The sequence below is a fragment of the Macaca thibetana genome, chromosome 3 (genome assembly GCF_024542745.1).
Source record: "Macaca thibetana thibetana isolate TM-01 chromosome 3, ASM2454274v1, whole genome shotgun sequence".
Lineage (NCBI taxonomy): Eukaryota > Metazoa > Chordata > Mammalia > Primates > Cercopithecidae > Macaca > Macaca thibetana.
In genome coordinates, this window is record NC_065580.1 from 94,195,692 (window position 1) to 94,222,163 (window position 26,472).

At 38.1% G+C, this 26,472-nt stretch overlaps 1 protein-coding gene and 1 pseudogene across 10 annotated transcripts in view; one reads left to right on the forward strand and one right to left on the reverse strand.

Moving 5' to 3' along the window:
• Nucleotides 1-1,273: 1,273 nt before the first annotated feature.
• Nucleotides 1,274-26,472, forward strand: part of STK31 (serine/threonine kinase 31) — a 142,778-nt gene continuing 117,579 nt past the window's right edge. For 2 of the 10 annotated variants that reach the window (XM_050783123.1, XM_050783122.1), the window contains exons 1-5: nt 1,274-1,401; nt 3,257-3,303; nt 3,393-3,445; nt 8,616-8,714; nt 25,207-25,281. In XM_050783123.1, coding sequence (XP_050639080.1) covers nt 1,340-1,401; nt 3,257-3,303; nt 3,393-3,445; nt 8,616-8,714; nt 25,207-25,281 — 336 coding nt within the window. In that variant the 5' untranslated portion in view covers nt 1,274-1,339. Of the gene's footprint in view, nt 1,501-1,724; nt 1,948-3,256; nt 3,304-3,392; nt 3,446-8,615; nt 8,715-25,206; nt 25,282-26,472 lie in introns of those variants that run through there. The other 8 variants (XM_050783113.1, XM_050783117.1, XM_050783115.1 and 5 more) reach the window with 5 other exon arrangements.
• LOC126950029 (protein-L-isoaspartate O-methyltransferase domain-containing protein 1-like) lies at nt 12,334-12,998 on the reverse strand (annotated as a pseudogene).

Sequence of the window (26,472 nt, forward strand, 5' to 3'; positions counted from 1 at the left end):
TTGTATCCATAGTATACAAAGAACTGTCAAAACTCAATAATAAATTCAGTTAGGAAACAGGAAAAAACTTGAACAGACACCTCATTTAGGAAGATCTGGATGGAAAAGAAACATAAGAAAAGTTTCTCAACATCTTTAGTTAGTAGAGAAATAAATGCAAATTAAAACCACAAGAAGATATCACTTTAAACATTTATATATAAATGTTTAAACTTAAAAACACAGACCATATCAAATGATGGTGAGGATACAGAGCAACTAGAACTCTGAAACCCCGCTGGTGGGAATATAAAATAGTACAACACTGTAAAACAATGCGGCAGTTTTTAAAGCACATACACAATTCTATGACTTGGCCATTCCACTCCTAGGCACTAACCCATAAGAAAACATGTCCATACAAAGACTTGTACACAATAGCAGCTTTATTTGAAACAATTCAAAACTGGAAGCAGTCCAAATACCTGTTAAAAGGTAAATTGTGTTATCTTCATGCAACGGAATAGTAACAGCAATAAAACCCAACAAACTCTTGATACATAGGACAAAATTTATCAATCAAAATAATTATGCTATTGGAAAGAAGCTAGATTAAATGTTCATACTGTATGATTCTAGTAGCGTAAAATTCTAGAAAACGCAAACTAATGTATGGTGACAGAAAGCAGAACGGGAGCTGGGAGGAGTCAGGTATTATAATCAAGCATGAGGAAACTTTGAGGTGATAGAAAAGTTTATCTTAATTGTGGGGGTGATTTCAACAGTGTATACATATGTTCACCCTTAACAAATTATGCACTTTTTTTGATATCTGCAGTTTATTGTACTTTACACTTCAAGCTGTTAAAAATTAACCAGATATAATTTTCAATTGTGTAAGGCTTGCCACAAAGCATAATATCTGCAAAGAAGCAGACAGCTAATTTTTTCCTCTTAAGATTGTGGAAAAAGTTGTAACGCTAGAGAGAGCTGTGGAATCTAGGGATGAATTGACCAACGCTTGTAAAGCTACTAATCTGAAAAACACATTTTCAGTTACCAAAGTTATTTTCTCTTTTCCATCGTGTAAATAGAATGTCGGGGTTCTTCTAATTTGGGTGTTTCTAAAATTTAAATCCACGTGAACAGATTAGGAAAGGCCACGAAATCCTACGTCACCTCTAACGTCACTGCTTGAAGCCTTGTGAAAGGAACTGGCCATGGACCCCACCCCAGCCTATAAATCACCAGGGCGCAGCCTCAGTGCGTGGGGTCGGCAGCCGCCAGCGTCAGGCCGCTCCCCGCACGCTTCTAACTAGGCGGTAGGCCGTGGCTGCCACGTGACTCCCGCTAGCACCGGATGATGGCGCAGCGCTGTGCACGCAGGCGCAGTGTGGGGCCTTTGCGGCCAAAGCTCGCGCGGTAAGCTTCTGCACGTGTGCTACGGCGGGCGGAGGGCCGAGAGCCCAGTATGTGGGGCCAGGGTCACTTTTCTAGAGCTTCTGCAACGGAAAGTGTGAGGTCAGTAGTAGTTTTTGTGGTACGTGCAGTGGTGGCCGCTTCAAGGACTGTTTTCGTCGCTGCTTGCGTTTTAGGTCTCCTATCCTGGGGACGAGGCCCATTTCAGGGTTTTCTGTCACCTTCGAGCCGCCCGACACCCCAGAGGAGTGTCAGATGCCCCAGTTTTTGAGTGCGTGCAGGCAGGCGAAACTGGCTTGAAAAAACCTTGGGCCTGAATAAGTTCCCTGAAGACGAGGTCACGCAGCCTGCACACTCTCTTCCCCTTCTGGAAAATTCTTTGCCATTTGTTTCAAAATCCCTTGTAAAATAAGTGTCAGAGAGCTACGTGTACCCATCTCTTCCAAATTTTCATCACGAAGTGGAGATTTGGGTGTACCATTTGGTGATCTCTGTTTGCAGGAAGTGTACGGCATCAGTTCCTTCATAATCAGGGCGAGTCATTTTAAAGTAAGATTTAAAAACTATTGTAGAAGTAGCTTCTTGGAGTGTGTGGAGAGATTTCCAAAGTAATTTTAACTTTTACTGAATTTAAGCCTTAATGCCTTCCATGGGAATATATAGTCTCCCTAAAAGTTTTTACAGCTTTTCGGTCAGTTGAATTTAAAAACTACTTTTTGACCAGTAGAAAAGAACCCTTGTTTTGGAGACATTTTCATGCCACTTACGAAACATTTTTTTAAAAAATTAAGTTGTAACAAAAGTAATCCATTTTAAAAATTTTATCTTTCTGTGATGAGGAGTTAATGTTTCCCTTTTCATAATGAGAGAGCATTTGAAACTTCAGTGTAGTGGTGTTCCTAGACAACTCTTAAAGCTCTTAAAAAATTGCGGTGGCTTAGGCCTGTAATCCCAGCACTTTGGGAGGCCGAGGTGGGCAAATCACAAGGTCAGGAGTCCGAGACCAGCCTGGCCAACATGGTGAAACCCTGTCTCTACTAAAAATACAAAAATTAGCTGGGCGTGGTGGCATGCACCGGTATTCTCAGCTACTTGGGAGGGTGAGGCAGGAGAATTGCTTGAACCCGGGAAGTGGAGGTTGCAGTGAGCCGAGATTGTGCCACTGCTCTCCAGCCTGAGCGACAGAGCAAGACTTCGTTTGGGGTAAAAAAAAAAAAATCAAAAATCTGTATTTTAATTTTTCTTCAACATTTGTAAATGGAAAGTGCAATGTTCTATTATGTTACAGATAAAATTAGTAGTGTACATTTATTTTGGAATATTTTTGCATGTGATAAAGTATAATATGTAATGAAAATTGTTTTTGAAGTAATAGGCAAAATTCTATGTATTTTGCAGTCTTTCATCCCATGGAATCTTCAAAAATAGTAACCACCATGCCTTCTACATAAAATAGACTAACAGTTTAAAGCATTTGTTCTATTATTCTTTGTTTATGTTGTGGAAGTCCTTTTTATGGGAGGATATTTTCTAAAAAAGAATATGTACATTGTTTCAAAGTGTTGATTTATGTAAGTGATCAAAATGTATATGAGTTGTTCAGTATAAATTTGTAAAAGTTTGGCTAAAGAGATAATTTTAAGGATAGAGATTAAATATGATAAAATTGTGTATACTACAAAATACTCAAAAGAGTTATTGAAGGAAATATTGAGTTCATTTTTAATATAGAGTTTGAATTTTGATGCTGCATTTAGGATAAAACATTTGTAAGAATTGAACATGACGTAGTTTAGTCTTCATTCATTTTTAATGGATGGATTATTATAATCTAATTTAAGGTATTGAATTGTTCTAGTTTTTCAGGAATTGTCCAAATGGATGAAGATACACATTACGATAAAGGTACTGACACTAAAAATTATTTTGGGGTGTTAACAGCTAGATGGTACTGATTAATTTCTAATTTTCTTTGTATTGTGATTTGATTTTAGTGGAAGATGTGGTTGGAAGTCACATAGAAGATGCAGTAACGTTTTGGGCCCAGGTAAATAACAAACTGGTTGATATCCCCCCTCATCTCCCCCAATCCAGTTCCTCCTCAACAAAAACAAAATAAAATCCAGGAATAAATATATTTATTATTCTCATTTTCTAATATTTATTGAATTATTTATCACCAGGCATTATTAGAAGACAGATGTCGACAGCTGTGACGTTACTTGACACATGAATATTATGCGCATAATACACCAAGTTTAAAAAAAGAAAATTGGCAAGATTGTGATTTCAGAATTCCACTCAATTGTAGGCTGCTTTTGCTGGAGTCTGAGAGCCTGTTGTATTTGTGAAGTTATAGCCCCATCTAGGGGTCTTTTATAAGATTGTTTCTTGAAGGAGGATAAGTTTTTAAAATCTTGGTCTTTTCTTCTAATGGCTTAAATTTGAGATACGGTATTTTTCCTCCTTATAAAATTGGAAGCATGAATGAAACATTTCTGATTTTCTGTTGGGAGGCTGTTGGTTAGGTAAGGTTACTCAGTTTTAAATACAAAGCAAGCACAAAGGGCTGTGTTCCACAATTTAAGAAGGTGAATTCCTGTAATGCACAGAATGATCCGCTAATTTTTGGTTTTGTAAACTATACATGGTATGGAAGGGAAAGAAATTACATTTCTCTGTACTCCCTACAGCATGGGAACTCCTTTTGGTGGGGGGTGAGGTGAACTCGTAATGTGGGAAATAGGAGAATATATGAGAAGAAAGTTCTAGAAGAATATGATTAACCCAGAGTTCTTAAATATACAGTCATGCATCACTTAATGACTGGGATACATACAGAGAAACGCATCATTAGGCAACTTTTTTGCTGTATGAACATCGTAGAATGTACTTAGAGAAACCTTGATGATATAGCCTACTACATACCTAGGCCGTGTGGTGTACCTGTACCCCATGTTACTGTACTGAATGCTGCAGACAGTTGTAATACAATGGTAAGTCTTTATGTATCTAAATATAAAGATACAGTAAAAATATTTTATAAAAGATTGAAAAATGGTACACCTGTATAGGGCACTTACCGTGAACTGAGCTTGCAGGATTAGAAATTGCTTTGGGTGAGTCATTGAGTGAGTAGTGAGGAATGTGAGGTCCTGGGACATTACCGTATACTACTGTATACTTTATAAATACCATACACTTAGGCTACACTAAATTTATAAAAATATTTTTCTTCAATAAACCTTAGCTTACTGTAACTTTTAATAAACTTTTGACTCATTTGTGATAACATAGCTTAAAACAAACATTGTAGAGCTGTGCAAAAATATTCTTTATGTCCTTATTCTAAAGCTTTTTTTCTCTTTTTAAGAAACTTTTAATTTTTTTACTTTAAAATCTTTTTGGCTAAAAACGAAGACACAATATCATCAATATCACTGTCTTTCACCTCCACTTCTTGTCCTTCTAGAAGGTCTTCAGAGTCAGTAATGTGCATGGAGCTGTCATCTTCTGTGATAATAATGCCCTTTTGGAATATCTTCAGAAGGACTTGAGGTGGCTGTACTAGTAACTTTTTTAAATGGGTAGGAGGAGTACACTAAAATAAAATAGTAAAAAAAAATATACACACACACCAATGACATAGTTGTTTATTTTCATTACCAAGTATTATGTACTGTACATAATTGTATGTGCTGTGCTTTTGTAAGACTGGGGCACAGTAGGTTTACACCAGCATCACCACAAATATGTGAGTAATGCGTTGTTCTATGATGTTACGATGGCTAGGACTACACTAGGCAATAGGAATTTTTCAGCTTCATTATAATCTTATGGGACTACTGCAGTGTATGTGGTTCATTCTTGACTACAATGTCACTATGTGGGGCATGGCTGCATGTAATAAAACATTGCGGAAGGGTGATGTTATAGAAAACTTGGGGCAAATTCGTGTGTCTGCTTATGCACATGTATTTGGCAAATTTGTTTCTGCTTATGCATATTGTCTAAAGGTTGCTCACACGTTGCTGGTTCCATGCCCATTGTCTCTGTATTAGTGACAGCTGCATCACTCTCAACAGTGTCCCAGGTTGGATGATAAATTATATTTAAGCTTATTTTATAGAAACATCATTTATCAGTGTAAAAAGATTTTCTAGACTAGTGCTGTCTAGTAGAAATATATGAGCCACGAAAGTAATTTTAAAACATTTTTGGCAGCCACATTGAAGAAACTAAAAATAGCAGGTGATATTTTAATAAATACATTTTATTTAACTCAAAATATCCAAAATATTGTTTCAAAATATAATTAGCATGGAAATGTAAACAGGATAGTTTATATTTCCTTTTTAATATTGTCTTTGAAATCCAGTGTGTGTATTAGACTTAGAGCATATCTACTTAGACTAGCCACATTTTAAGTGGGTATTGGCTGTTGTATTCAGTAGTGCAGCTCTAGACTTTGATTTCAGTTTACTTTATTTGTGAAGATGTTGATTGAATTTGGAGCAAATTCAAGAGTCAGCAAATTTTTTTTCTGTAAAGGATCAGATGATGAGTAGTTTACCATTTTTAGCCCATACAGTTTCTTTTGCAGCTATTCAACTCTGCCAACATAGTGCATAGCAGCCATAGACAAAATGTGAATGAGTGTGTGTAGCTGTGATGCAGTGAACTTTATTTACTAAAACAGGTGGCTGTAATTTGCCAACCTCTGAGTTAAACCATGAAGTTGAGGCGCTTGCAGAAGAACATTTAAAACAGGAAACATGCACATGAAAAGATTAAACATTAAAACTACTGACGGTGTGTAAATGAATGCAGTGGTTATTTCAGGAAGCAAATTGGCAAATTTGGTTGGGGTTAGGGTGGGATGTAGACATAGAGAAGACTAGAGATTTGGAAATATGGGTAGGCAGATTAGGATGAAAATCTGCTCACATATGTTCTCCATTTTTTGCCCTGTGGGCTTCTGCCTTATAAACCACTTATAAGCAAACACTTCAGATTGGATGGGTGGCAGCTGAAGGAATCTGAAGTATTTGACTCCACCTGTTTCTTTGAAAGAAAGAGCTTCTGGTCAGGCATGGTGGCTCAGGCCTGTAATCTCAACACTCTGGGAGACCTATGTGAGAGGATCGCCGGAGCCCAGGAGTTTGAGACCAACCTTGGCAACATAGTGAGACCTTGTCGCTCCAAAAAAAAAATAAGAAAAAAAATTAGCCAGGCATGGTGCATGCCTGTGTTCCCAGCTGTGTGGGAGGCTGAGGGTGGTAGGATTGCTTGGGCCCAGGAGATTGAGACTGCAGTGAGCTGAGATTGTGCCAAACAAACAAAAAAAGAACTCCTGTTTGTTTTAGTCTGCATAGTGAAAAAAAAAATATGGAATATTTTGATTCTAGGGGTTTGTTCACAAAGGTTGCCTCTGTTGTTTCTCAGGGTCGGTTTAAATTCAGTTCCTCTTCTATGCTGAGACTTTGATATTCATCATGATGTTCTTTGAACTGCTCTTTCAGAGTTTTTTTTTTCAGTCATCACGGATAGTCATGTTCTTTCTAGCATTATTGAATATTTCGTTGGTGTATTTCTTTAGAACACATATATATAACATTTTATTTTGAAGAAACTTTGACTTACAGGAATGTTGCAAAATTAGTACAGAGGCTACACCCAGCTTCCCTTAATGCTAATGTGTTATATAACCACAGTACAATGATCAAAAGCAGGAAATTAACATTAGTACAATGCTGTTAACTAAACTATAGCCCTTATTTAAATTTTAGTAGTTTTTTGTATTTTTGTGTTCCAGGATCCAATGTGGAATCCCGAATTGTATTTAGTTGTATATCCTTGGTTTCCTTTAACCTCTGAATGTTCCTCAATTTTTCCTTGTATTTCAAGACTTTTGACACTTTTGATGAATATTAGTTATTTTGTAGAGTATCCTTTAATTTGGGTTTGTTTGATGATTTCTTATAAATAGATTAGCAAGAGTTCCACAGAAGTGATATTGTAGTCCTCTCAGTACATCATTATTGGGGTTTCATGATGTGATATATCTTCTTATTGATGATAACCTTGATTCATTTGGGTAGGGTGGCAATTTCCAGGTTTTTTCACTGTAAAGTTACTCTTTTTTCTTTTGTAATTAATAAATGTTTTAGGAGACTTATTGAGGCTGTCTAATCCAGTTTCTCTTCAACTTTTCACCCACGAATTTTACTGTTTATTGCTGTAGTGCTTGCCTAATGATGATTTTCTATTCCCCTCATTCCTTCCACATCTAGTAATTGGAATTCTTCTATAAGGAAGAGCTGTCTTTTCTCTGCCATTTATTTATTCAATTATTTATAATAATATAAACTCATGGATATTTATTCCATGGGTTGTAATCCTATGCTATCATTATTTATTTTGTTGTTTAAATTATTCAGCCTTGGCCATTGGGACAAAGTTCACCAAAGAACACAAATTGGTACTTGTCCTTAAAGATGTCCTATTCTTTTTTTGAGCACTTTTTTTTTTTTTTTTTTTTTTTTTTTTTGAGACAGAGTCTCTGTCACCAAGGCTGGAGTGCAGTGGTGTGATAATGGCTCACTGTAGTCTCGAACTTCTGGGCTCAAGCAATCCTCCCACCTCATCTTCCTGTGTGGTTGGGACTATAGGCGCACACTACCATGCCTGGTTAATTTTTTGTATTTTTTTTTTTTTGTAGAAACAGGGTTTCACCATGTTGCCAAGCTGGTCTCAAACTCCCCGGCTCAAAAATGATCCTCCCACCTCGGCCCTCCAAAGTGCTGGGATTACAGGTGTGAGCCATCACAACCAGTTTTTTAAAAATTATTTATTTATTTATTTTTTATTTTTAACGTTGTTTTACTTTCTGACACCATCAAATATTCCAGGATCATCTTTTATTTCCCAGTTTGAGCTCTGCAATCAAATAGATCTTTAAGGAATCTTTTCCATATGATTTAATTATATTTGGTATCTTGTTTGAATTCTACCTAATTTGAACTCATTGGGAAGTAAACTTTTTATATGGCCTAGTCTCATTTCTTATAAATAACTCATTTAAATTATGAAAAAATACAGACATAAGAACTTGATTTAATTTCTAATGGCCTAAAATCTTTTATCATGCTTAGAACCTTCAAGTGTGTAACACTATAATATAGTATTTTACTGTATCTTATATCTGATCTTTCTAGAGTATCAATAGAAATAAGGATATCATGAAGATTGGTTGCTCACTGTCTGAAGTTTGTCCCCAGGCCAGTTCAGTTTTGGGAAATCTTGACCCAAAGAAGGTGAGCCATATTCTTGAATATAATTATTTCATTCCTCCTGTCAGCTTTCCTATGTGTTAGATATTTAGTTTTTGGAATTTTTGGTATATTTGAAATGAAGAGGCTGGTTTTTAGAATTTGTATAAACTACTGTTATGGTAAATTTATTAATTCAAAAATACTTATGAACTGAATATTACTCAGTCTTGAAAGGAAATTTGATGTAAGCTACAACATGGATGCATCTTCAGGACATTAGCTAAATAAAATACGCCAGTCACAAAAGGACAAATACTGTTATGGTTCTACTTACATGAAGACTTTGAGTAGTCAAAATCGTAGAGACAGAAAAAATGAATGATGGTTACCAGGGACTGGGGGAAGATTGGGGATGGGGAGTTGTTGATTAATGGGTGTAGAGTTTCAGTTTTACAAGATGAAAAGAGCTATGGAGATGGATGATGAATGGTGGCGAAGGTTGCAAAACAGTATGAATGTACGTAATGCCACTGAACAGTAGACTTAACCATGGTCAAAATAGTCAATTTTATGTTATGTATAGTTTCCTACAGTTAAAAATAGGAAAAAATAGAATAAAAGCCACACTCTTCTAGCCAAAAAACAAAAGTGAAGAAAACGTATGTACCATCTGCCATGTACCTGGCACTGTATTGATCATTAAGTGTGCAGTGGTGAACAAAATAGATTCCTTGCCTTTGACTTTGATTCACAAAAAATTTGTAAGATGCATCTTCATGCAGAACAATTTGGCTATCTTTTTTCTTTTTTTACTGAGGTTTAACTTGTGTACAGTAAGGTATATATATCTCTTAAGATCTTAAGTATATAGCTTGGTGAATTTTTACATATGTATGTATCCATGTAACAACCATCCAGATCAACATATGATTCCATCATTTCAGAAAATTCCTTCAGGCCCCTTCTCAGTCAATTCTTAGTCAGTAGTTTCTCCATCAGAGATATAACCATCATTCTTACTGTATCACCATAGATTCAGCTGTCTGTTCTTAAATCATGCAGTATGTACTTTATTTTATGTATCTGGCTTCTTTTGTTTAACATAATTTCTGAGATTCATTTATATTGTTGTGTGTATTAGTGTATTGGTAGTCTGTTCTTTTTAAAGCTATTTAGCACTCATTGTATACATATAACACACTTTATTGATCTGTTCTCCTTTGATGGGCATTTGGATTTTTTTGCAGTTTTTAACTACTCTGAATGAAACTGCTATGAAATCCTTATGTAAATCTTCTGCTGGATGTATTGACTCATTTCTTTTGCACATATATCTAGAGTAGAGTTGCTAAATCATAGGGTAGGCATGTTTCTGCCAAAGTAGATACTGCCAAACAGCTTTACAAAAGTGTTGAACCAATTTACATCCTTATCAGCAATTTATGAGAGTTGTAGTTCCTCCATGTCCTCACCAGCCCCCTGCATTGCTAGTGTACTGAAGTTGTGTTTTAATATTTTTGTTAGCCCTTTGCAAGGGCTCTTGTGAAGTACCTATTCACATCTTTTCCCCATTTTTAAATTAGGTTATTTGTCTTGATTGATTTGTAGGCATTCTGTATGTTTTTTTCACTTTAATTTTTATTTCTTATTTCTACCTCTTAAAGTCAATGATAAAGTCACAACTGTAAAATGAATGCATTTAAAAAATAAAAGATATATTTCAATGACAAAAGGTATGCAATGATCATGAAAATCTACTGTACACTTTGCCAAGGCCAAAGAAGGAAAGACAATATGAAAAAGCCAATCTTCAAATATATCCTCAACAAAAACTCCCTCCTAAATAGTAAAATCATCATTTAAGAATATGTGTCTTTACACATCTAAACAGCAGCTCCAACCAAAAAAAAGCGGGGGGAATAGGTCAGATGATAACTCTCCCCAAGGTTTCCAGATACAAACGTGGTCACCAGGAATTCAAGATTAAACTTCTAAAGCAACATTTAACTCAAAATAAAATGAACATTTCTGACAGATGACAACAGTAGTATAAAACTGATTTTTTCCTTTCCTAGATAGAAATGAGATGGGGCATTTCGGTAATCATCTAAGAATAACTGTAGAAATACTCCCAATTCTGCCACCCCACCCACTGGTATAAAACAAATACCTTCCATGAAAGTGTCTTTCACATTACTAAAATATCCTCACTTACTTGGGACAGTTTCATGCTTAGATGAGTACAAACACTTATTTTTAGATGTGTGGAATGATTGGAGCTGAGATTTTTGAAACAATATCTTAATCTTAGCAGAGATATAATAATCCTTTCACTATACATTGATTGGGCTTCCTTAACCAAATCTGAACAACTGCTGTAGTAACAATGCTCGTGGTAGTCCCTGATACTCTCAAATTTTTTCTCTTTAAGAAAAGTATAATCCATGTAACACTAGTAAATATGTTACATTGTATACCTTCTTAACAAAGAATGACTGTTTTCAGGCCTTACTAGGAAAACAAACAAACAATGGCAGTTACTGACTGTTTTTATCACTGATGAGCTACAGTAAAGCTCAAATGATGGATGGTTTACGTGTGTAATATTAAGTACAAAATGAAAACCATTATAATTTTACCAAAAGAAACACAAAAAATATGAGAAGAAGTGAAATGAACATGGTGTGGATCCCAAAAATTACAATATGATTCGGAACAGGATTTTCAAAACAAACAATTTCTGTGAATATTTCTTATATGGGAAAGATCCAAAGCAAATCTAAGCAAGCTTAGCCCTACCTTGTCAAAGATAAATACTCAGATAAGTTAGAAGTTCCGTTTGCTAAAGTGCATCTGCTGATCAGATCTACCCTGCTACTTAGAGCCAGCCAGGAAGGTGGCTATCACTCATGCTCATTCCGTCTTTCTGTGTCTTATCAAGAGTCACACATAACAATTTTTTTTTTCAAACCAAATGCTTTATACAGTGAACTACAGAAAAAACAATCCTAAATATACTTTTAAAATGCTAGGAAGTTAAGATAACCTCATTTTAAAAAAATACTGAAAATGTAAAGGGTCCATACCAAATAAGAGTTGTATTAAGTATATACTTTCTATTTTAATAATTCACTTGCTGTGTTCTTAAAATGAGAGAAGCAGATATTTCACCCATGTCTTTTGGCAAGAGGTTCAAAAGCAGAAGTATCAGGGCTTATAAAATTTCATAAAATTTGTGGGATTTTTAAAGCTAAATTATTTAATATCTTGTATTGTTATTGCACCCATATATTGCCCTGGAATATATGTACAGCAACCCAGCAACAGTGACTGCAACAAAAGTAAGGTAAATAGGTCTACAAAGCATTTGATTTCGTTATTAAAGTTTTCATAGAGGAAATGCAAACAACTGCAATTCAGATCACATTATATAAACTTGACAGTTATTTAAACCTTATATAAAATTAAGTCTAACCCTTACCACTACAAATCTGTAAGGAATCAGAAAAGGATTTATAGTACACAAATCTTGACTACTGTTGCATTCCACTTGGAAATCACTCTGAGCTAAAACAGCATTCTTCCAAGATTTAAAGAAAAATATCTTTTATAAAAGGGATTCTTTCATTTTTGTTACTGACAGAAACAAGTTTTGCTTTTTCCCACTATAATTCGCTCTGATGAAAGAAGTAATTCTCTCTCTTAATTCCTAACAAAAACAAACGCTACGTTTTCAAGACTAAAGGAATTACTGGTAGGCATTCTTTCTCCTTGATCTAAATTATTTGTCTCTAAAATATGTGAAGTAAGCTTCTAAAGATTCAGGGAGGGGCAGAGTTGTGATATTTTTTCTCTCAGTAAATTTTGAGGTGGCTCTTCTGGCTTCATTGCTTCACTGTGATCTTTTTCTTCCTCTTCTTTGTTACCTTCTTCCATTTTTTTCATCCTCCTCTCTGTCTAGAGACTGAGGAATAAGCTGATTACCCACAAATATGTACATATTAATTCTCTGTTTAACTCTCTTTTTTTTTTTTCTTTTTCGGTAGAGCCCTTTGAGGAATCCCCTTGGCCTGCATCTCATCATTTATGCAATTTCTAAATGTGCGTTGAATGTAAATACAAGCCAAATCCTGTAGATTCCTGACAGCACAGGGAGGGAGTCCCACAGAATCTGGTTTGCCATTATCATTCTTACTTGGTTGCACAAGTGGAGCAAATGACAAAACAAGGATATTTTTCCTTTCCCAAGTGTTTTGCCCGGTTCTGTGTTAACGGATCCTCTATAGGCGTGACTAATATGCCTCCAACTTATAGTAGTATTTTCATGGTCTTTCTGGACTCCAGCTCCACAGTAAATTCCGTCATACCGATGACTGTCAGATGCTATCTGGAGGCAATTACTGACGACAAATGCAGGTTCACAGAACTCAAATCTCAGCAGTGGTTTTCTTTATACGTGCGTGTTGGAATATCTTCATCTTCAGATGGACAGATGATTTCGCTTACAGTGGGGGCTTGCCAACTTGCGCATATAATTCTTTTGATGAGCTGCTAGGAGATCAGAGTGACCTAGCCTTGCCCTGTAACTTCCCTCTTAGTTGGATAGTCTAGGTCTAGGAGCTGATTATCAAAGCTATCACTATTTTTGATGAAGCTCTCCAGTTTTTCCTTGGCATATTCCACCACATCTGGATGAGGCCCAATCCTGTGGTTTATTCCAAAAGGATCTGTGGTGCAGTGGTTGGTCCGGCCCACTGCAGCGCTGAGCAGACCAGGTGCTGGTAGTTGGTGGGATCTGTGGCAGCCGGATGCTGCTACCACCACAACAGCACAGCCACCGCCGGTGCCGAGGGGAGCAAATTGGTGGGGCAGGGACCTCTCTATGTGTTTTTTATATAGGTTTTTTGAGATGAAGTCTCTTGTCGCCCAGGCTGGAGTGCAGTGGTGCGATCATGGCTCACTACAGTCTCAACCTATTGGGCTCAAGTGATCTTTCCACCTCAGCCTTCCAAGTACCTGGGACTAAAGGTGTGTGCCACCATGCCCAGCTAATTTTTAAATTTTTTGTAGAGATGGTTACTATGTTGATCAGGCTGGTCTTGAACTACTTGGCTCAATCAGTTCTCCCACCTTAGCCTCCAAAGTGCTGAGATTCATGGTGTGAATCACTGTGCCCAGCCTGTACGTATTCTTGACACCAGTCCTTTGTCTTTTATATGTATTGCTAGTATCTTTTAGTCTGTGACTTACCTACTCATTTTCTTGATATTATTTGAAATTTAATTTATTAATTTTTTCTTTTTGGTATGTGCATTCTGCTTCCCATTTAAGACCACTGTACTTACCCCAAGATCATAGATATATTTGTGTGTGTGTGTGTGTGTGTTTCTCTGGAAGTGTTTACCTTTTTTAGGGCTGGGGTGACCTGCAGTAAATTTTTCGATTATGATATGAGGTGGAGATAAACTTCAGTATTTTTCCATGTGGATATCCAGTTATACCATCACTGTTTATTGACAAGACCATCTTTTCTTTGCTGAATTGTATTGGCATGTTTGTTTTAAATCAAGTGACTATGAGTATTAACCATCTTTTTCAATGTAATAGGTACCTGTAAAATTGAGTGCATCCGATTCTCTACCAATAATTTACCCTGGGACATTTCTATAAGTAGACAAAGATGTTTGTACAAAGATATTCATTGGCAGCTAGTAGGCAAAACTGGAGATTAAATGTCCTTTATATAATACAATAGTAGTAGTAATTATAATAGTATTTATTTCCTTTGTGAGGTAGTGTCAGATATTCTAAGTGTTTTGTGTGTACTAACTCATTTAATGCTCACAGCATCCTTATGAGGCAGGTGTTATTTTTTACACCTTTTTTTGAAATTGAGGCATAGCCAGGATAACTTTATGAAAGTCACTAGCTAAATTAATGATAGATCAAGTATAGAAGCCCACAGAACCTATCTCCTTAACTGTTGCCCTGCTTAGAAAAATGAAACAAATTGTGGGTAGAGCCTTATTTTTTCTTTTTTTTTTAATTGGCAAACATTCCTCAATTTTTTTTTCTCCTCCCCTTTCCTTTTTTATTTATTTTTTAAAAAATTATACTTTAAGTTCTAGGGTACATGTGCACAACATGCAGGTTTGTTACATATGTGTACATGTGCCATGTTGGTGTGCTGCACCTGTTAACTTGTCATTTACATTAGGTTTATCTCCTAATGCTATCCCTTCTCCCTCCCTATCCCACCAGGCCCTGGTGTGTGATGTTCCCCTTCATGTGTCCAACTGTTCTCATTGTTCATTTCCCATCTATGAATGAGAACATACAGTGTTTGGTTTTCTGTCCTTGTGGTAGTTTGCTCAGAATGATGGTTTCTGGCTTCATCCATGTCCCTACAAAGGACATGAACTCATCCTTTCTTACGGCTGCATCGTATTCTGTGGTGTATATCTGCCACATTTTCTTAATCCACTCTATCATTGATGGGCATTTGGGTTGGTTCCAAGACTTTGCTATTGTGAATAGTGCCGCAATAAAGATACAAGTGCATGTGTCTTTATAGCATCATGATTTATAATCCTTTGAGTGTATGTCCAGTGATGGGATGGCTGGGTCAAATGGTATTTCTAGTTCTAGATCCTTGAGGAATTGCCACACTGTCTTCCACAATGGTTGAACTAGTTTCCCACCAACAGTGTAAAAGCATTCCTATTTCTCCACATCCTCTCCAGCACCTGTTGTTTCCTGACATTTTAATGATTGCCATTCTAATTGGTGTGAGATGATATCTCATTGTGGTTTTAATTTGCATTTCTCTGATGGCCAGTGATGATGAGCATTTTTTAATGTGCCTGTTGGCTACATAAATGTCTTCTTTAGAGAAGTGTCTGTTCATATCCTTTGCCCACTTTTTGATGGGGTTGTTTGATTTTTTTCTTGTAAATTTGTTTAAGTTCTTTATAGATTCTGGATATTAGCCTTTTGTCAGATGGGTAAATTGTAAAAATTTTCTCCCATTCTGTAGGTTGCCTGTTCACTCTGGTGGTAGTTTCTTTTGCTGTGCAGAAGCTCTTTAGTTTAATTAGATCCCATTTGTCAATTTTGGCTTTTGTTGCCATTGCTTTTGGTGTTTTAGTCATGAAGTCCTTGCCCATGCCTATGTCCTGAATGGTATTGCCTAGGTTTTCTTCTAGGGTTTTTATGGTTTTAGGTCTAACGTTTTAAGTCTCTAATCCATCTTGAATTAATTTTTGTATAAGATGTAAAGAAGGGATCCAGTTTCAGCTTTCTACTTATGGCTAGCCAATTTTCCCAGCACCATTTATTAAATAGGGAATCGTTTTCCCATTTCTTGTTTCTGTCAGGTTTGTCAAAGATTCGATGGTTGTAGATGTGTGGTATTATTTCTGAGGGCTCTGTTCTGTTCCATTGGTCTGTATCTCTGTTTTGGTACCAGTAGCATGCTGTTTTGGTACCAGTAGCATGCTGTTTTGGTTACTGTAGCCTTGTAGTATAGTTTGAGGTCGGGTAGCGTGATGCCTCCAGCTTTGTTCTTTTGGCTTAGGATTGTCTTGGCAGTGCGGACTCTTTTAGTTCCATATGAACTTTAAAGTAGTTTTTTCCAATTCTGTGAAGAAAGTTATTGGTAGCTTGATGGGAATGGCATTGAATCTATAAATTACCTTGGACAGTATGGCCATTTTCACAATATTGATTCTTCCTATCCATGAGCATGGAATGTTCTTCCGTTTGTTTGTGTCCTCTTACTTTGTTGAGCAGTGGTTTGTAGTTCTCCTTGAAGAGGTCCTTCAAATCGCTTGTAAGTTGGATTCCTAGGTATTTTATATTCTTTGAAGCAATTGTGAATGGTAGTTCGCTCATGATTTGGCTCTCTGTTTGTCTGTTATTGGTGTATGAGAATGCTTGTGATTTTTGCACATTGATTTTGTATCCTGAGACTCTGCTGAAGTTGCTTATCAGCTGAAGGAGATTTTGGGCTGAGACAATGGGGTTTTCTAAATATACAATCATGTCATCTGCAAACAAGGGACAATTTGACTTCCTCATTTCCTTATTGAATACCCTTTATTTCTTTCTCTTGCCTGATTCCCCTGGCCAGAACTTCCAACACTATGTTGGATAGGAGTGGTGAGAGAGGGCATCCCTGTCTTGTGCCAGTTCTCAAAGGGAATGCTTTTAGATTTTGACCATTTAATATGATATTGGCTGTGGGTTTATCATAAATAGCTCTTATTATTTTGAGATATGTCCCATCAATACATAGTTTATTGAGAGTTTTTAGCATGAAGGGCTGTCGAATTTTGTCGAAGTCCTTTCCTGCATCTGTTGGATAATCATGTGTTTTTTGTCTTTTGTTCTGTTTATATGCTGGATTATGTTTATTGATTTGCGTATGTTGTACCAGCCTTGTTTCCCAGGGATGAAGCAGATGTGATCGTGGTGAATAAGCTTTTTGATGTGCTGCTGGATTCGGTTTGCCAGTATTTTATTGAGGATTTTTGCATTGATGTTCATCGGGGATATTGGTCTAAAATTCTCTTTTTTTGTGTGTGTGTGTGTCTCTGCCAGGCTTTGGTATCAGGATGATGTTGGTCTCATAAAATGAGTTAAGGAAGATTCCCTCTTTTTCTATTGGTTGGAATAGTTTCAGAAGGAATGGTACCAGCTCCTGTTTGTACCTCTGGTAGAATTTGGCTGTGAATCCGTCTGGTCCTGGACTTTTTTTGTTGGTAGGCTATTAATTATTGCCTCAATTTCAGAACCTGTTTTTGGTCTATTCAGGGGTTCAACTTCTTTCTGGTTTAGTCTTGGGAGGGTGTATGTGTCCAGGAAATTATCCATTTCTTCTAGGTTTTCTAGTTTATTTGCGTAGAGGTGTTTACAGTATTCTCTGATGGTAGTCAGTATTTCTGTGGGATCAGTGGTAATATCCCCTTTATCATTTTTTTATTGCATCTATTTGATTCTTCTCTCTTTTCTTCTTTATTAGACTTGCTAGTGGTCTATCAATTTTGTTGATCTCTACAAACAACCAGCTCCCTGATTCACTGATTTTTTGAGGGGTTTTTTATGTCTCTATCTCCTTCGGTTCTGCTCTGATCTTAGTTATTTCTTGCCTTCTGCTAGCTTTTGAATGTGTTTACTGTTGCTTCTCTAGTTTTTTTAATTGTGATGTTAGGGTGTCAATTTTAGATCTTTCCTGCTTTCTCTTGTGGGCATTTAGTGGTATAATTTTCCCTCTACCCACTGCTTTAAATGTGTCCCAGAGATTCTGGTACATTGTGTCTTTGTTCTCATTGATTTCTAAGAATATATTTCTGCCTTCATTTCGTTATGTACCTAGTAGTCATTCAGGAGCAGGTTGTCCAGTTTCCATGTAGTTGAGTGGTTTTGAGTGAGTTTCTTAATCCTGAGTTCTAGTTTGATTGCACTGTGGTCTGAGAGACAGTTTGTTATAATTTCTATTCTTTTACATTTGCTGAGGAGTGCTTTTCTTCCAACTATGTGGTCAATTTTGGAGTAAGTGTGATGTGGTGCTGAGAAGAATGTATATTCTGTTGATTTGGGTTGGAGAGTTCTGTAGATGTCTATTAGGTCCTCTTGGTGCAGAGCTGAGTTCAATTTCTGGATATCCTTGTTAACTGTCTGTCTCGTTGATCTGTCTAATGTTGACAGTGGGGTGTTAAAGTCTCCCATTATTATTGTATGGGAGTCTAAGTCTCTTTGTAAGTCTCTAAGGACTTGCTTTATGAATCTGGGTGCTCCTGTATTGGATGCATATATATTTAGGATTGTTAGCTCTTTTTGTTGAATTGATCCCTTTACCATTATGTAATGGCCTTCTTTGTCTCTTTTGATCTTTGTTGGTTTAAAATCTGTTTTATCAGAGACTAGGATTGCAACCCCTGCCTTTTTTTGTTTTCCATTTGCTTGGTAGATCTTCCTCCATCCCTTTATTTTGAGCCTATGCACATGAGATGGGTCTTCTGAATGTAGCACACTGATGGGTCTTGACCTTTTTTTTTTTTTTGAGACGGAGTCTTGCTCTGTTGCCCAGGCTAGAGTACAGTGGTGCGATCTCGGCTCACTGCAAGCTCCACCTCCCAGGTTCACGCCATTCTCCTACCTCAGACTCCTGAGTAGCTGGGACTACAGGCGCCCGCCACCACTCCTGGCTAATTTTTTGTATTTTTAGTAGAGATGGGGTTTCTCCGTGTTAGCCAGGATGGTCTCGATCTCCTGACCTCATGATCTGCCTGCCTTGGCCTCCCAAAGTGCTGGGATTACAGGCACGAGCCACCATGCCTGGCCGGGTCTTGACTCTTTATCCAATTTACCAGTCCATGTCTTCTAATTGGAGCATTTAGCCCATTTACATTTAAGGTTAATATTGTTATGTGTGAATTTGATCCTGTCATTGTGATGTTAGTTGGTTATTTTGCCCCCCCCCCCCCCCCTTTAACCATTATGTACTGGCCTTCTTTGTCTCTATTGATCTTTGTTGTTTAAATCAGTTTTATTCCTGAGAACTAGGATTGCAACCCCTGCCCTTTTTTTTTTTTTTTGTTTTCCCACGCCACCCCCCCCCCCTTTATTTTGCCCCCCACATGAGATGCCCCCCTGATGTAGTCCACCCCTTGACCCCCCCCCCCCCCTGTTCCCCAGGTGGTGGCCGATCTCCCCCACCCCAGCTCCCCCCCAAGGTTCACCCATCCCCCCAGATCCTGAGTAGCCCAGGCCCCCCCACCACTCTGGCTAATTTTTTGTATTTTTAGTAGAGATGGGTTTCTTCTCCGTGTTAGCCATGAATGGTCTCGATCTCCTGCCCTCATGATTCTGCCTGCCTTGGCCTCCCCAAAGGTGCTGGATAACAGGCACGAGCCCCACCATGCCTGGCCGGGCTTGACTCTTATCCAATTTAACCAGGCCCCCCCCCCCCCCCCCCCCCCCCCCCCCCCCCCCCCCCCCCCCCCCCCCCCCCCCCCCCCCCCCCCCCCCCCCCCCCCCCCCCCCCCCCCCCCCCCCTCGTTAGTTGATGTAGTTTCTTCCTAGCATTGGTGGTCTTTACAATTTGGCATGTTTTTGCAGTGGCTGGTACCAGTTGTTCTTTCCATATTTATTGCTTGCTTCAGGAGCTGTTGTAAGGCTGGCCTGGTGGTGACAAAATCTCTCAGCATTTGTTTGTCTGTAAAGGATTTTATTTCTCCTTCACTTAGGAATCTTAGTTTGGCTGGACATGAAATTCTGGGTTGAAAATTCTTTTCTTTAAGAATGTTGAATATTGGCCCCCCACTCTCTTCTGGCTTGTAGAGTTTCTGGCGTGAGATCTGCTGTTAGTCTGGTGGGCTTCCCTTTGTGGGTAACCCGATCTTTCTCTCTGGCTGCCCTTAACATTTTTTCCTTTATTTCAACTTTGGTCAGTCTGACAATTATGTGTCTCGGAGTTGGTCCTCTCAAGGTGTATCTTTGTGGCGTTCTCTGTATTTCCTGAATTTGAATATTGCCTGCCTCACTAGGTTGGGGAAGTTCTCCTGGATGATATCCTGAAGAGTGTTTTCCAACTTGGTTCTGTTCTCCCTGTCGCTTTCAGGTACACCAATCAGATGTAAATTTGGTCTTTTCACATAGTCCTATATTTCTTGGAGACTTTGTTCATTTCTTTTTTTTCTCTAAACTTCTCTTCTTGCTTCATTTCATTCATTTGATCATCAATCACTGATACCCTTTCTTCCACTTGATCAAATCAGCTACTGAAGCTTGTGCATTCGTCACGTACTTCTCATGTCATGGTTTTCAGCTCTATCAGGTCATTTAAGGACTTCTCTACACTGTTTATTCTAGTTAGCCATTCGTCTTTTTTCAAAGTTTTTAGCTTCTTTGTGATGGGTTTGAACATCCTCCTTTAGCTTGGAGAAGTTTGTTATTACCGATCATCTGAAGCCGCCTTCTCTCAACTCGTCAAAGTCATTCTCCCTCCAGCTTTGTTCCATTGCTGGCGAGGAGCTACGTTCCTTTGGAGGAGAAGAGGTGCTCTGCTTTTAGAATTTTCAGCTTTTCTGCTCTGGTTTCTTCCCATCTTTGTGGTTTTATCTACCTTTGGTCTTTGATGATGGTGATGTACAGATGGCGTTTTGATGTGGATGTGCTTTCTGTTTGTTAGTTTTCCTTCTAACAGTCAGGACCCTCAGCAGCAGGTCTGTTGGAGTTTGCTGGAGGTCCACTCCAGACCGTGTTTGCCTGGGTATCACCAGTGGAGGCTGCAGAACAGCAAATATTGCAGAAAGGCAAATGTTGCTGCCTGATCCTTCCTCTGGAAGCTTTGTCTCAGAGGGGCACCCAGCTGTATGAGGTGTCATTCGGCCCCTACTGGGAGGTGTCTCCCAGTTAGGCTACTCGGGGGTCAGAGACCCACTTGAGGAAGCAGTCTATCCGTTCTCAGATCTCAAACTCTGTGCTGGGAGAACCACTACTCTCTTCAAAGCTGTCAGAAAGGGACGTTCAAGTCTGCAGAAGTTTCTGCTGCCTTTTGTTCAGCTATGCCCTGCCCTCAGAGGTGGAGCCTACAGAGGCAGGCAGGCCTCAGAGGTGGAGTCTACAGAGGCAGGCAGGCCTCCTTGAGCTGTGGTGGACCCCACGCAGTTCGATCTCTCAGGCTGCTTTGTTTACCTACTCAAGCCTCAGCAATGGTGGGCGCCCCTACCCCAGCCTTGCTGTTGCCTTGCAGTTTGATCTCAGATTGCTGTGCTAGCAGTGAGCGAGGCTCTGGGTGTGGGACCCTCCGAGCCAGGCATGGGATATAATCTCATGGTGTTCCATTTGCTAAGGCCATTGGAACAGCCCAGTATTAGGGTAGGAGTGTCCTGAATTTCCAGGTACCATCTCTCATGGCTTCCCTTTCCTAGGAAAGGGAATTCCCCAACCTCTTACACTTCCCGGGTGAGGTGATGCCCCGCCCTGCTCCGTGGGCTGCACCCTCTGTCTGACAAAGCCCCAGTGAGATGAACCTGGTACCTCAGTTGGAAATGCAGAAATCACCCGTCTTCTGCGTTGCTCATGCTGGGAGCTTCAGACTGGAGCTTTTCCTATTCGGCCATGTTGGAACCTCTCTCTCCTCTTTTCTTTATAAATCTTGAGTTTACTTTTATTCGTTGAAAAGAATCTAATGCCAGTTCTCCCTTCTATATTAATGGAGAATGAGCGTGCAGATAAGTGTCTCTATGTGATACCTTGACAGGTTTCTTTCAGATGCTGTGTCTATAAAAATTAGCCCATCTGAGACCCATCACTGGAGCCAATCCATTCCTCAATTTTTAAAATATTTTTTATGGGGGTATTTACAGGTGTCAGCCACTGCACCTGACCAATGACTATGTTTAATATTATTAAAAATTAAGACATACTCCTTTTCTTCTATTGAATATAATATTAATTATATTATCAGAAATTTATACAAGCATCAGTAATAGGCATCTGATTTTAAGTGATTAATCAGCTACTTCTGATTGTTCATAAATGGATTATACTTTGTCAGTTTTCCTTAGTGATCTAAGTGGTTCTCTTCCTCTGCCACCATGTAGGAGGGTCACAGGCTGTGAATAGTGGAGTTGTGGGAGGAGAAGATTGGGCCCAGGCACAATGAGAATGAATATGTAGTTTTCGCTATGTCATGAGGACAGATAAATCTATCTGGGATAGATTTGTATGTTTTGGTGGTTGTATTACACAAACAAAGCCACGAACTTCGGATTCTTCACTTTGTTGAGTACCAGCTCTATTCTTGGACATAAGTGTCCCTAGCCCTGCCTCACCTGGTTTGCAATAAACCGTTGCATTTCTGTCACTTACCTTATACCAAATTATTAATCGTATTGTGATGTTATTACAAAGCCTTAATTAAAGTTGATTCAGTCTTTTGCAGGGATTGAAATGGGTTAGGACTGTTAATTGTCAGCTATTTTTTGCTACTACCCCTATTTACTTACCAGAAAATAAAGTAAGAGGGTTGGGAGAGAGTACCATACTATTACTGCTCTCTCTTGTCCTTCAGTTGTTGAATGTTAGCTGAAGAAACCAGAGTAAATTATGAATTGAATACACTAATCCTTTGTAGCATTTGAACTGTTATTTGTTTGTCTGAATTTATGTGTACTGTATTGTTCTGGTGAATAGGTTTGGTGTTTAGGTTTCATAAAATAAATCTGTGGATTTGCCCTAGTTCAGAGTGATACATTGAAATTAATTTTATAATCCATAACTTAAAGCAGTGTTCTTCAGCCATTTTTCTCATTATTCCCTCCTAAGGAGCATTTTTAGACTTGTTTTCTGCCTAATGGCCTAATGGGCCTTCTCCCCTTCAGATATTTTACTGCTACAGATATACAGTATATAATAACTATGTTATCAGTAGGGTTGAACTTTGGAGGGCTATAGACCATTGTAATATTTAAGATTTCCAACTCTCCATAAGAACCACTTTTCTTCCCCTTAGGGATATTGCTCCAATTGAGACTGTATGATTTAAAGTGGTTAAGGCCAGGCATGGGGGCTCATGCCTGTAATCCCAGCACTTTGGGAGGCCAAGGCAGGAGAATTAGTTGAGGCCAGGAGTTCAAAACCAGTCTGGGTGACATAGTGAGACCCTGTTTCTCAAAAAAAAAAAAAAAAAAAAGCTATATACCGTGCGTGTGCCTGTAGCCCCAGATATTTGGGAGGTTGAGGTGGAAGGATTGCGTGAGCCCAGAAGTTTGAGGCTACAGTGAGCTATGATCATGCTGCTGCACTCCAGCCTGGTCAACAGAGTAAAACTTTATCTCAAAAAAAGTAATTATCAGCCTGCAGTGATTTTTGTATCCTTCTCAATTCAATCATGTCTTACTTCATTTTTGTTACTGTGAAGGAATACCTGAGACTGGGTAATTTATAAAGAAAAGAGGTTTATTTGGCTCATGGTTCTGTAGGCTGTACAAAAAGCATAGCTCCAACAGAGTATAGCTGAGAGTTAGACTTAAGTGGCATGTATTTTGCATGTTTATGTTTTTAAAAAATTATACCAGTTATGTCTTCAGACATTAAAATAGTATGATTTTAAGTGTTTGATGCTTGTATCTTCTAAAAAAAAGTTTTTTTGCTTTTTATACAATTCTAACAAGGGACTCAGTGTGCTTCCACAAATGGTAGAAGGTGAAGAGGAGCCAGTGTCTGTAGATTACATGGTGAGAGAGGAAGCAGAGGGAGGAAGAGGTGCCAGGCTCTTTTCAACAACTAGTTCTCTTAGGAACTATGAGTGAAAACTCATTCACTTCCACGAGAATGGCACCAAGCCATTTTTAGGGATCTACCGCTACTATCCAAACACCTCCTACCAGGCCCCACCTCCATCATTGGGAATCAGATTTTAACATGCAATTTGGTGGGTGATATCCATCTAAATCATAGACACCTTCAGGAGACATTTGGCAGTGTTTGGAGGCATTTTTGCTTGTCACAACTGGAAGTGGTGCTACTGGCATCTAGTGTGTAGAGGTCAGAAGGGATGTTGATAAACGTTTTACAATGCACAGGGCAGAGGACAGCCCCATTCTGCTTCTAAACACAAACTCATCCAGTCCCAAATGCTAGTAGTGCTAAGGCTACTTTGAAGTTCGATAAAATGAAAGCCAGCCTGGGCAACGTGGTGAGACCTTGCCTCTTAAAAAAAAAAAAAAAAAAAAAAAAAGCCCAGGCATGGTGGTGCGTGCCCATGTTCTCAGCTACCCTGGGGACTGGGGTGGGAGGATCACCTGAGCTTGGGGAGGTCAAGTTAGCAGAGAGCCATGATTGCTCCACTGCACTCCAGGCCTGGTGACAGAATGAGACCCTGTCTCAAAAAAAAAAAATAAAAAAAAAATGATTGAAAGTATGTAAATTTTCTCTTTATTCTTTTATTAAACATCATTCAACTGAAATATAAAATAAAGTTCAGTATTAAAGATATTATCTAATTTAGTTTTATCTACTTAATAGCACTAATCTCCTTATACATAAAGTAAAAAGTATGAAATCTTTCTTGGTTGGTAGCAAATGTGGATTCCATTGTAGTTGAGAGTTAGACTTATGTGCCATGTACTTGGCATGTTTATGTTAAAAAAATTGTACCAATTATTGCGTCAGACATTATAATAGTATGATTTTAAGTGTTTGATGCTTGTGCCTTAAATTTTTTTTTTTTTTTTTTGCTTTTTATACCCCTCCCTCCTCATTTTGGAGATGCAGAATAGCATAATGAACTCTGAAGTCAGAAGTTTGAATCTTGGTTCTGCAGTTTACTAGTTTATGTCTTTGGGTACATGGTGGCATAAACAAAGTACCTGCCTCATAGGATTGTGAGAATTAAATAAGTTATGTATAAAGTACTTACTGACATATAGGAAGAGCTTAAATGCTAACCTTTATTCTGATCTACTCAGCATGCTTTGTACTTCATTAAGATGCCAAGTAATTTTGCTTTCTTTTCTCTTTGTAGATTTATGGTGGATTATTTTCTGAAGATAAGTGTTGGTACAGATGCAAAGTACTGAAAATCATCAGCGATGAAAAGGCAGGAAATTAACTGTTCATTTTTTTTTTTTCTTTAAGAAATATTTATTGTGGCTCCAAAATTTGATGTTTATTTACCCCGTCATTGCTTATTCATAGTAGTGATATCTGGTTCAGTGATTAAAACACGGAAGAAATTAATTGCTAAAAAACATGTTGTTTTATAATCACCTCAGATTATTCAAGAATAGGTTATATAATATGTAGGTTATTTTTGGTGCCTAGTTCTTTTTGTCTCAGTTCTTTTTTCTTTGAGACGGAGTCTTTCTCTGTCGCCCAGGCTGGAGTGCAGTGGTACGATCTTGGCTCACTGCAACCTCCTCCTCCCAGGTTCAAGTTATTCTCCTGCCTCAGCCTCCCAAGTAGCTGGGATTACAGGCGCCCACCACCACACTGGCTAATTTTTGTATTTTTAGTAGAGACAGGGTTTCACCCATGTTGATGAGGCTGGTCGGACTTCTGACCTCAGATGATCCGTCCACCTCAGCCTCCAAAAGTTCTGGGATTACAGGAGTGAGCCACTGTGCCCAGCCTACCTCAGATCTTAATAGTTATATTTGGTTCTTGCTAATGAGTAAATTTTAAATGTTCTTTCTATTAAGCTTTATGAGTAGGAGAAGAACATTTTGATTGATCCTTCTGAAGTTAGGTATATCTTTTATTTAGTTGATGTGAATATTGTTAATAATAATGATTGATTTGCCACTTTCTTGTGCCTGGGTTATGTGGTGAGTTTTCTTTGTGTTAAGCTTTTTTTTTTTTTTTTTTTTTTTTACATTGTGAATTCTTGGAGGATTTTTAAGAGGATTTAGGGAGATAGAATTCTGAATAGCTGTTTGGTGACAGTTGCATATTGCAGGCTGTGTGAAAGCACCTCTGTAGGATTTCCTTTAGTGTTTTTTCTACACCTGCTTTCTGTACTTAAATTATAATATGTATGTTTTTACTGAACCTGGGAAAGAGATTAAGGATAAAAGATAAAAAGTTAAAAATATGTATGTTTTATAAATATTTTCTTTGGTGTAATAAGATGCTAAGATGTAACAATTTGATTAGTATTCTGAATAACTTGGTTTAAAAAAAATCTCATTTTTTGCTGTCTTAGGTAATGGTTTATTTTAGTGGAATGGAACTTTCTAATTGACCTTTCTCCTGTGATTTGACAACTGGAGATGATATTTTGCATTTGCTT